A 12,539-nucleotide genomic window follows, 5' to 3' on the forward strand; every position below is an offset into this window, starting at 1 on the left:
CTAGGAATTAAAATATACCCCACTGGCAATCGGTAGGCGGCCAGCTATGGGAATTGTTCCAGAAATAAGGATCTAAGCAACCTGATCAAATGCGAAGATGAATTTTTTTTTATACAAAGATTTTGATATCTCAGGTTTCAATTCTACATACTGTTCTTTTGACCTTTTTATACGCTCAGAGCAAACCTACTTTTTTTGGCAAATGCCTCTCCGCTGTCAACATTACAAAACCAGATAGATGGCCACCTATCACTTAAGACAGATTCGCTACAGAAGCAGAGAACAGCAGAAAGGTTTGATCTTACCAAAGTAAAGGCTGAGACGGTTGGTGAATCCTCATTAAATAGTACTTACACAATGAAAGGTAAAAATATAAAGAAAGAGGCCCCCCCTCCACCTTTTTTTACGGTGCAAAAAATAACCAATTCACTTCCGAAAGTACATGGAAAATATTTGTTATTTAATTACGGCCATTACATTGTTTACTTATGAAGAACAGACTGAAACGAGATTGAAGACCAAAGCAGAAATGATAAATGTAAACTGGAATAATATAGTAAAAAGAAAAACAAGTGATGAAAACATAAAAGTAACAAAGGACCCAATCAGATTATAAAATAAATCTAAAGTTTTACTTCTTCTTATTAATATGTTTATTCAATCAATTGCACTGGGTAAGTTCAACCATAAATGAAATCCAAAAATAGAATTGTGTTAATTTTTTTTTTTTTTTTAAGGATCTTTCTTAAAGGGAAAATATAATCTGAAAATGACCTATTGTTTAAATCAGGTTTTTGTGTTGCAGGTATGTTTTAAAAAATGTTGCCATTTTTTTTTGTTTTCATGTCACGATCTTTATTGAAAAACAAAATTAGTAATCTTGCAATTTTGACAGTGGCCACTGGAGGTTATTTTTTTAGGCTCAAACTTCCTGCTCTTTCAGGAAGAGTTTTCAGCAAGGCTCCTTATCATCAGAGGCAGGATTACAATGCCATCATATACAGCTGATAACAGAGGATTCACCGATCACAATAGGCAATGTCACAGCTCTCCCCCCTTTCACAATGACCTTTGCATATCCTCTTTCAATTCTTCAATACAAAAAGATAAGATGGGTAAGGTATGATCATTGTGGCTATGTACATGTGTTGTTTCCTGACACTACAGGAAGTTAAAGTCTAATAAGGCCACTGTAGGCAGTGTAAAATTGCAAAGTTTCTATTTTTGCTTTTTAATAAAGTTTATGATATGAAATAAACATCTTTTTTAAAATACATTTAATAAAAAAAAAAACTGATTTAAACAATAGGTCATTTTCTGATGATATACCATAAAAAGCTTTTAGCATAACACTCCTTCAGCCAACAACTATCTGTCCTCACCCCCTAGCTCCATACACATGCAATCTTAGATTATATGGGGCAATTATATAATGAATAGGAAAATGTGAGTAACCAGCTGGCACACACCTCTGACAGCAGATTATCTCCCAGGAGAATAAAAGGTTCGGGTGTTAAAATTCAACTTTCCAGATCCTTATTGCCCCTGACAGTTGATTTAAAACTCAGGAGGTACTGGCCATTCTTACAAAAATAGGTAGTTTTGACAGAATTTCCTATAATCTCTATGGACCTTTAATTTACAAGAGTTGATAGTTCACAAAAATATATACTGCTTCTGTATCACATTCACTCTCTGCACATAAGACTCTGTTCACATTTGCACTGTTCAATTCATGTCTTTGAGGATAAAAAAAAAGCATAGTCTGCACTGCTATCCCTAACACGTAAGATCCCATTATAAGTTAATGGGATGCCTTATACTTTCTATGGCTTTGTTAGGAACAGATGCTTCGATGGTAGTCTAAAGATTACTTTCTTTGAAAACAACATATAGTCTGTTCTGTCTGTGAGCAAATAGAAACATTCCACATACATTTATAAGATTGAATTATTGACACGTATGATCATAAATTGCATATTTGTCTTGATTAAGTGAAATTGGTTTGTAAAATGAGGTTAGTCCCTTCAATGTATAGGTTCTAGCTTAGGCGTGTGTTTTTTTAAATAAATTATGCCTAAAATTATGTTTAAATCTATTCTATTACAGGAAAAAAAATTATTGCACAATATTAGCCACTAGTAGATAAATAAAAAATAAAAATTGAGAGTTTTCAGTAAAAGGTATCAACCAATTTTTTTTAATTCAAGGTACACTCATGTTCTCAGGGAATTGTTGTAGCAACACATGTGAGATCACTGCTGCAGATGGTGATTGGCCCAAACAATCACAAGTTGCATCAAAACAACATTACTGGAATCACCGGAGAACCAGAGAATATTTGGCATGGGACAATCGGAGAATTTCTGAAGGTGAATTTACTCTTCTACCTGATGAAGCTGCATGCGAAACGCGCGTTGGGGTACTGGACAGTGTGGTTCATTATGCATAATTGCACATGGTTGTATAGCTGTTTGTTCAGCTGGGGGGTATTTTCTGACTGATCTAGCTAATATATCTTATTGACATGTTCATATATCTATCATTGGTGTCACATATACTCAAGGACTGGTTGTACAAATATTTAATATGATTGTCATATAGAATTAATGTTCCTGTAAATAGTGAGAAACTTTAGTTCTACGTCCTCATCAATTCGCTATACTGTTCGACTTGGTGTCTATCTTTATTGTTTTATATATATGACCACACTGCCCATTTTCCTTTTATTCGAGTTTCTATGTTTTGTTTTTTGTCTTCTGTAGTTTGTCAAATTTGTTATAATATTTGTAAAAGGATTCTTTTGTACTTTATGATATATGATTTGGTGGTAGTTATAAGATTATGTATTATTTGTTGGTACCGTAAAATCTAACTAACTTTGGTTTACTTTGAATATGTGTTTAAACTTCAAGTTTTTGCTAATAATTATAATTACTCTTTTTGTTTGTTTAGATCATTGGAAACTGTTTTAAACTATGTCATGGGGGTTGGAAAATTCTTTTAATGCTGCACGGGGAAGAAAAATGTACTAAATGCTATGAGAAAAAAGTTGAAGTTTCTATTCCTCAACAGTAGATGGAGCAAGAAATTACTACGACTGTGTAAAGTTCACGAGGCTGCTAAATCTTTACAGCAGTTTCAAAACGGGAATCTTGCTATTTATACTCTCATCACGTGACCCGGCCATAGACCTGGAGTCACTTTTTCCATTTGTACTCCTGCAGCTTCAGCCTCCGAAACGTCATTGTGATCGATTGTTGTTAGTTTGTTTGTTTACTCTGGGTTCCCAAGTATCATCCACATTGTCTGTGTTTTCTGAGTTTCTCATTGTTCTGCTCGCATTCCTTCACAAACTTTGAATATTTCGGTATCTCTGTAACAGTTTTCCCTGGATGTGTTCCATGGTTTCTTAATATAGCCTGATGTGGGAAACTTGTGGTACCAATCCCCCTGATGATACCGTGCGGTTTGTAATGTTTCTTCCCAAATACTTAAAGGAGCAGAATGCACGATTATGGGTGGAAGAGGCGGAGGGACGACACGGTTCAAGCACAGTTATTATGGGACAGAAAAACTTTAAAATATATACTTGAACATATTTCTTCTTTTTTTTTCCTCTTTCTATTTATGGAAACTTTTACTGTATCAATTTTTTTGCAAACTTTAGCAATAGGTGTTTTGGAAATATAACTTATTAGTGCTGATCTCCTACCAACATTGAGGTCAACTTAATTTTAGGTCAACCAGTACTCAGGATTTAGCTTCTTCAGGAAGGCATAAAGAATGTTTTTCCCATAGTACATGGTCCAGTTCCTTAGACTTTGAATGAAGCAGCAGCGAGCATGCATGTCTAGTTCTACAAGTCCTCACGACTGTTGTGGGGTCTCAGCTGTGGAACTGCCACTGATCTAGACTGATCTAGAAGTTACATTTCCTTGTTCTAACCACAATTCCCCTTTAACTGTATGGCAGCCATATTTCTCAAATGTGTTGGCTCAACCCCTTTAATATAAGAGCTGTTACAGATTTAGGCTGACCACTAAAGGTCTGGCCCCAGGATCCCGAGGATACAGACGATTTTGTTTGGAGGAAATTGCAGTGACTGGATCACTGCCACCTCTAGCAGCCGCAAAATGCGTTATGACATGGCAGCTATTTAAATGAATACTTGCCCATGTGGACCCATGGAGAGTAACGACACCGTAGGTCAACTCTTCGTCACAAATACAAAGGCTAAAAAGTTAAAAACCTAAACCATAAATCAAAAATAAAATAAAGCCGGCATTGATTGTCACACCGCTCCCCACGCAAGAGAATGCCAAGAGTGTGCAAAGCAGTCATCAAAGCAAAAGGTGGCTACTTTGAAGAACCTAGAATATAAGACATATTTTCAGTTGTTTCACACTTTTTTGTTAAGTATATAATTCCACATGTGCTAATTCATAGTTTTGATGCCTTCAGTGTGAATGTACAATTTTCATAGTCATGAAAATACAGAAAAATCTTTAAATGAGAAGGTGTGTCCAAACTTTTGGTCTGTACTGTATATATACACATATATATATATACATATATGTATATTAGTTTTATTAATACATTTATAATATTAAAATCAAATAGTTAACCCTTTCAGGACAAGGGAATTTTTCGTTTTTGCTCTTTCGATATTTCCTCACCTTCTTCCAAGAGCAATAATCTTTTTTTTATTTTTCTGATTAAATAGATGTATGGAGGCGGTTTATTTTTTCAGGATCAGTTATAGTTTTGATTTACAACTGATCCTGATCCTGCAACTGATGACGAAAAAAAAAAATTACAAGTGGGATGAAATCGTGAAATACATGCAGTTCCACCATTGTTTTTTTTATTTTGATTTTATGGCATTCAATGTGCAGTAAAAATGACCTAGAAACATAACTATCAAGGTCAATGTGATACTGGCAATAATAAACATGCACTAATATTTTTCTATTTAAATGGTGATAAAAAAAATCAGAATATTGTAAAAAAAAACAACATTTTTTTTGCTTTATGTCACCATTTTCTGAGACACTAAAATTTTTATTTTTCTGTCGGCTGGGCTAATTGAAGGCTTAACTTTTTTCTTTACTGCGTTTACCAATCGGATTACTTTTATATTTTACTAGGTCAGACTTTTAAGAATGTGGCAATACCAAAAATGCTTTTTTTTTCCTTTCTTTATTCTTAACAGGAGAAAAGATGGTAATTTACATTTTTATATATATTTTTTTTCATATTTTATTTTTTTATATCACTCTTTTTAGTCCCCTTAGGGGACTTCAATCTGCAATCCACAGTATTGCAGTATATAGTGAGACTGAGATGCTTTACAGAAGTCATGTGAACCATAGTGGAGCTTTTTAGGCATGCTCTGTGTCCTATCCTGAGGTCATTGTGTAGGGTGGGGGCAGCTGGGATCATCACCTATAGTGATTGGTGGATCCTGTGTCACATACTGTAGGTGTTACCTGTTGTTGTAATCCTGCCTGTGATGATAATGATTATTGAAAAGAACGAGTGTCAACTGAATGTTAAGCTTAGTGGTCAGTGTGACTTTTCAATGATTTTATATATTTTTAATACAGGAAATTAAAAAAAAAAAAAAAAACACGAACATTTTTGTTAAGTGTTTTAAATAGCACAAAAATAAATAAATAAACTCTTAAACTGACTTAAACAAAATCTTAGTTTCTGATGACACATTCTTTAAATGTAATATGTCAGCAGGATTTCACATCCCAAACTATATGTACATGTAGCTCTTTTAAAGACTAATCCAGCAATACCTTTACATGACCAGTCCCTTCCTCCATTAGTGAGAAATCAGCATTTGAATTCATATGCAAATGAGTCTGAAGAGCTATTTGTAGATCTGAAGCCTTTGTCACTCCAGCTCTATTCCTCACCCAGCACTGCCTCCTCCTGCTTGACTGAGGACTTATTTGCCTGATGTCACATAACATAGAAGCTGTCAGTCAAGCAGGAGGAGGCGGCGCTGGGTGAGGAATAGAGCTGGAGTGACAGAGGCTTCAGAACTACAAATAGTTCTTCAGCCTCATTTGCATATTAATTCAAATATAATGGCCACAGTACATGCACATATAAATGGTTTAGGGGTGAAATCCTGATGACAGATTCCTTTCAAGATATTGTGCTTGGCACCAAAAATTCATTATTCTTACCTCCACTCAGCTTTATTATGCAAAAATGAATTGCATTGGTCTGGCAGCTTGCTGTCATTTGACATAGACTCCAAGTTTGAGATAATCTGTTTAAATGATGGCCTTTTCTAGGAAATATAAGCATTGGGGGAAAACAGGTATAAATAAAAATTTAAAATTTGGTACTGTAACAATTTGTTCAACCCTGGAAATATTACTTCAATTTTCAAAAGTACATGCTGGTCAAAGCAAGAACAACAAAAGATTTACAGGTGTATATATTAGATATAGTGCAGTGAAAATGTTGTTTCTCTCTTGAGTTTTCCAGTCTTTTTTTATTTTCCTTTTTTGCTGGTATGTGCATTTTTTATGTGATTGGTGAATGGGAAGGCTAGTCGTGGTGTAATGTTAGCATTCTGCTACATCTTTTGAGGAGCAAATCAGATGTCTCCACTCTTCTTCTCACCTTTACTAATAATAATGAACAAAAAACTGCAGCAGCATCCCCCTCCTCTCCCCACCTCCATCTTCTATTTCCTGTTTTACAGTAAACAGATTCTAGTTCAGATTTAAAGAGAACCTGTCATCAGGATTTTATACTCCAAACTAATAGCATGTACTGTATATAAAGCTGCTTTAATGTTGAGTAAATCCTTACCTTTTTTGGTCTAAATCCGTTTTACTGTTTTAGATTAATTCATAGTAGAAATTGTATGCTAATGAGTTGCAAGTGCAGTGGGCTGGCGCTGCACTTACAGCTTTTCAGCCAGTCTCCATATTCCTCACTCACTGCCTGCCTCCTGTCTCTGATTGACAGGTCACTGAAACATAAGTAACCTGTCAGTCAGAGACAGGAAGCTGGCAGTGGGTGGGGAATATGGAGAGAGGCAGAAGAGCTGTAAGTGCAGCGCCAGCTCACTGAACTTGCAACTCATTAGCACACAATTTTAATTATGGATTTCCCTAAAACAGCAAATCAGATTTCTACAAGAAAGTTAAGGATGTATTCAACATGAAAGCATCTTTATATACATGCCATTAGTTTTGGGTAAAAAATTCTGATGACAGGTTCTCTTTAAAAGGTTTGTGAACATTTAAGCAAAGCCGAAACAACAGGAAAATTCCACTTTGCCCTAATAAGATATATTACAAAGTTTAATGTGTTTACATTTACTATTAATTTATATTAAAAAAATGTATCACTATAAAGCATGTAGTATAGGCTCATAAACATTTCATACAAAGATATTCTACATACTGTGAAAATAACCATATTACAATTAAGACAGATCATAACCTGCAATTTCAAGGGTTTTACAGTAACATAAGCAACACGTAGTAATAACACAATGAGCTATGCAAAACAAAACAAAAAAATCACAGAAGTACTATACTTAACACATTGAAATCTGTAATAGTACTGCTAAATCAATATACAAAACCTACAAAAGACAAAAATATATCTCATACCCTACCATCATTATATATAAATGTAAAGCAAAGTTGCATAATAAATATAGGGTGTTGAGCTGACTGGTATATATGTAGCTTACCACGGGCCTGGGTGGTCTGGAGTTGGGACCCGGTCCTATTTGTCTACCCTTTTATATGCATTACTTCAACTTTGATATACAGTAAGGTTTTTAATATAGGCAGTATAGGTACCGTCCCAATTTAGGGTCACCTTGCCGCTGGTGGGACGGCTTGTATACTTTTTTTGATCAAAAATAGTTCACTAAGTACCCTATATTTATTATGCAACTTTGCTTTACATTTATATATAATGATGGTAGGGTATGAGATATATTTTTGTCTTTTGTAGGTTTTGTTTCTTTTTTGCTAGTGTGAACATGCTCCTATTTCTTGCATGTCTACCATCTTAGACCTCAGTTCACATTGCCTGGTTTTTTGTCTTGTTTGCATTCTGCGCAATTTAAGGGTGTGGCATCCCCTTTGTTGAGCTGACTGGTATATATGTAGCTTACCACGGGCCTGGGTGGTCTGGAGTTGGGACCCGGTCCTATTTGTCTACCCTTTTATATGCATTACTTCAACTTTGATATACAGTAAGGTTTTTAATATAGGCAGTATAGGTACCGTCCCAATTTAGGGTCACCTTGCCGCTGGTGGGACGGCTTGTATACTTTTTTTGATCAAAAATAGTTCACTAAGTACCCTATATTTATTATGCAACTTTGCTTTACATTTATATATAATGATGGTAGAGTATGAGATATATTTTTGTCTTTTGTCTTTTGTAGGTTTTGTTTCTTTTTTGCTAGTGTGAACATGCTCCTATTTCTTGCATGTCTACCATCTTAGACCTCAGTTCACATTGCCTGGTTTTAAATCAATATACAGTATGTGTAAAATAACCTTTTAAAAAAACCTGTTTTATAATTTTACAGATTTATGTATAGAATACCTGTGATTATGATATAACAAAACGCTACAGTGTCTGCTCTTAGACACATTTTCTCAATACTATAGTTAAAACATACAGAGCAACATTTAACATGAAGAGTAAAAAAAAACTGGAAAATGGAATAATGACTTCTAAAGAGAGTCAAAGAAAACCTTTTAGGCTGCATGCCCACTATGCGTTTTTCAAGCGTTTTTGCCGTGGAATTGTCGCAGCGAAAACGCTTAAAAAATGCTTGGTAATACGTGCCCCATGGTCCCCAATGATAATCCGCTGTGCACATGCTGCGGAAATTTCTGCTGCGGATTATCATTGCGGAAAAATATGCATCTCCATTAATTTTGCGGACACGCAGCGTAATTGCCGCCATTGACTTGCATTGAATCGCATAATATCCGCATGAGCACATGTGCACATTAAGCGATTCAATGTGCGGATGGTACCCGGGTCTGGAGAAAAGGAGACTCTCCTCCAGACTCGGGTACAATAGAACCTCAACCTAAAATAAAAAATAAACATTATACTTACCTTCCGATGGCCCCCAGTCTCCTCAGCGATGCGTCCGGTCTCTTGTACGGCTCGCGATGGTCTAAAAGAACCTTCCATGACGTCTTTTAGTCATGTGACAGGTCACGCGACCGTTGACGTCGGCGATCGCGTGACCTGTCACATGACTCAATGACGTCATGAAAGGTCCTTTCACACCACCGCGAGCCGTACAAGAGACCGGACGCAGCGGAGAAAAGACCGGGGGCCATCGGAAGGTGAGTATAATCTTTATTTTTTACCATTTTTATTCTTTTTTTTAACTATTAACTTGGTCACACTATATAAATCCATGCCGGTTGCATGGATTTATATAGTGTGACCAAGTTGTCAAGCACTTTTCCAAGTGATGCTAAAATCGCTTGGAAAGCGCTTGATAACCCGCATGCAGAAATGCATGCAAAAACGCTTGACAAACGCTTCTACCTGGCAGGAAAAACGCTTGTAAAATCCGAATGCGTTTTTCCTGCCAGGGAGATGCAGAATATATCTGCAGCATTTCTGCATTGTGGGCACTTAGCCTTAGAGAAAATTAAGAAGTTGGATTTGTCCATTCACATCCACATATAGAAGCACATGTTAAATCTATGGAGAGGTGGGGGGGAGCAGTACCTGCCAGATATTTTGGTACAGCTTATTTTTGTGAATAATAAAATAAAAAGTTAAAGGGTTATTCTCAAGTTGTCTATTGAGTAGTTAAGAACTCAGCAGTCTCCTTACTTCCTGGTTTCTGGCAGGGCAGGTTCTTCTCCTTGAATGACAGGTCTGGTGAGCAGCAGAGCTATAATATTAGTAGAACTATAAAGCTCAGCACAAGTTCTGCTATAAAACATTCAGCTATCAGTGGTTTGTTCTGTTGCTATACTGTTATCACTGTATTTGCATATGGCGGTAACAGTGCATTTGAACAAGCACAAGGCTTGAGACAGTGAAAGCCATGATACTGGGTGCCAGGGACTGTGATTTTACAGGACAGAAAAGACCAACTCTTCAGGAGCCGAGAAGTAGAGGAAGGAGGATGGTGAGTAGCAAACTGCTGTATAGAAATCAATGGGCTGGACAGAGCTGACAGGTCCGTAGCAGTTCAATCCTCTCCTGGAATATAACTACAGCGCACCTTTGGCCAGGCTCTGTTGGTTGAGCTTCATGGAAACCAGCTGTACACCATAAAAGATAAAAGCTCTCACTGCAGGAGAATGAAAGCAGATAGAAAAAGCAAGTCAATTGCAAACTTGCTTATTTTCATGCTGTCTAACTAATTCAAGCAAATTTAATAACTTGAGAATACCCTTTTAATCTGATTTGAAGCTTTTTTTTCCTCAATGTCATCATGTATCAGGTATGTACTGTATCTGCCAGCACCGTGTACAGTAGATTGTTGGTCTTCCCACTTTAAACAATACAGGTAACAAGCTCAGACTGGTCCATAGGGAAACAGGTGAATCCCCCCCAATGGGCCCCTGTGCAGATTGGGTCAACGCTCGATATATATATGACCAGTAGTTGACAGAATTGACTTGATTCACTCTAATGATTCACTGTATACAAACAAATGCATCATCTAATCATTCATTTAACAAACTATATAGTATACGATTATATAAAAGAAAGATAAATATGTGAATGAAAGTAATGGAATATTTGCATGGGGATAAACAGTGGACCCCCAGAGTCAGTGTTACTGGTGGGCCCCACAGTCCGACAATAGGTAACAGTACAATACAGCTTATATCTCATGATTTGGTAAAGCATTTTGTTTCCAATGACATTGTCTACTTTATATTTTTTTCACATATGTCAAAGCTCCAGGCTGCTGCTATATTATCCATGGTGAAGAGACCACAGCTGCCATACAACAAATCATAAAATAAGGCAGAAATGTTATGGTATTGTCAGAACATATAAATATTGGATCAACATCTTTACAGTAAAACATAAAGCAATAGATCAGAAGGTAAAATTTCAGTTTAATGGAGAATTATACTAGACAAAATTCTATAAAAAACAAATACCTTTGCCTCGGCGTCCCAGCACAGGCGCATCAATTCTGCAAAACTTCTCGGACAGGAGCTGGGAATAGTCAACCTCTGAAAACAAGAGAAGCAGAAACATTTTTGTATTTATTTTGTAAATAAAACATTCTGGAATTCACTAGGGGAAATTCACAATCTGAACTTTTAAAGGATTGCACTAAACGAAGAACCAGGTTTAGTACCCTTTAAAAGGTTTAATGTTTTCCTGGAGACATTTCAAATTAATAGTCCATGGACAGTGTCACCATGATAAGTCCATGAAGGTTTACTCTTGAAGTGATGCAAAAGGTTTATTCTGGTAATTAGTGGGAAGTGTGGTGAGCGCCGAAATAAACTATGGGCACAACAGTGTTCATCATGCCCTCATTATGTTTTGGACCTCTTTTTGCCCTTTTCATTTACTACAGGATTACAAATAAATTAATCTAAACTAATCAGTTTTTTTAACAAAAAAATGTAGATTAAAACTTTCTGCTTTTTGTTTTTATTGCCCAGACGGTTTTAAGGTTTAATTGGCAAATATCTCTGATACAATTTCTTTTATTAATGGCTATAGTTTTTTTCCCCAAATAATAGAAGTTTAATGTGATGTAAATTAATGAAGAACTGCACATAGTGAAAAAGAAGCTTTCGATTTTTGGAAGTTTTATTCTTCATGACGCTTTTGTTTTACATGGTTTCACTGTGTACATTGTACTTTCACCGATTAGTGGTTTATGTTGAGACATCTACCGTAATTATTTATTTAGAAGGAGACTATTATCAAAAAATGTTGATCTAGTCTAATTGCTACTTAGGGTCAGCTTGGAAATGTTTCCTTTTAGGACTTTTAGGGTAGATTGCCTCTTCCCTTATTTGATTTCTGCCATCCTCTGAACCAATATGGTAAAACAAAGAGTAAATTTGAACTTTTCTCTTGTTTCCTTTTATTCTGGTTGAGCTTGATGGGCATATGTATTTTCTCAGTCATACTATGTAGCTTGTATTCACTTCCATATTATTGTTTATATTATAATTATACATTTGATAAAATTTACATTTATGATATGAAAACATTATTCTTTATTCTGATACTGGATATAATTACTCTATTGAGTGAATAATGAAAAAAAAGTGACTACAGACAGCTCTCCAACAAAGGCTCAAGGAGTGCAGGGGCACAGGACTCCATTCTGACCAAACGTAAAATGAAAAAAATGGTTCCAGCTCCTGATAAAATAGAAAACTTTATTGAAAAAAAATATAAAAAAAATAGATTTCATGTTGCGCCCAGAAAAAAACAGCTACGTGGTTTGCACATACTCCAACGTTCTTTGTCTGAGCTCTGTTTGAACTCAGACAAAGAACGTCGGA

At 35.8% G+C, this 12,539-nt stretch overlaps 1 protein-coding gene across 3 annotated transcripts in view; it reads right to left on the minus strand.

The window, feature by feature from the left end:
* MAP3K20 (mitogen-activated protein kinase kinase kinase 20) overlaps positions 1 to 12,539 on the minus strand; it is a 187,435-nt gene that overhangs the window by 92,595 nt on the left and 82,301 nt on the right. For all 3 annotated transcript variants that reach the window (XM_073646928.1, XM_073646929.1, XM_073646930.1), the window contains exons 9-10: positions 11,166 to 11,240; positions 6,207 to 6,313 (exon numbers count right to left, since the gene is read on the minus strand). In XM_073646928.1, the coding sequence (XP_073503029.1) occupies positions 6,207 to 6,313; positions 11,166 to 11,240 (182 nt within the window). The remainder of the gene's footprint in view (positions 1 to 6,206; positions 6,314 to 11,165; positions 11,241 to 12,539) is intronic.

The sequence above is a fragment of the Phyllobates terribilis genome, unplaced genomic scaffold, assembly GCF_046119375.1.
Source record: "Phyllobates terribilis strain yellow unplaced genomic scaffold, ASM4611937v1 Scaffold_9__5_contigs__length_417890890, whole genome shotgun sequence".
Lineage (NCBI taxonomy): Eukaryota > Metazoa > Chordata > Amphibia > Anura > Dendrobatidae > Phyllobates > Phyllobates terribilis.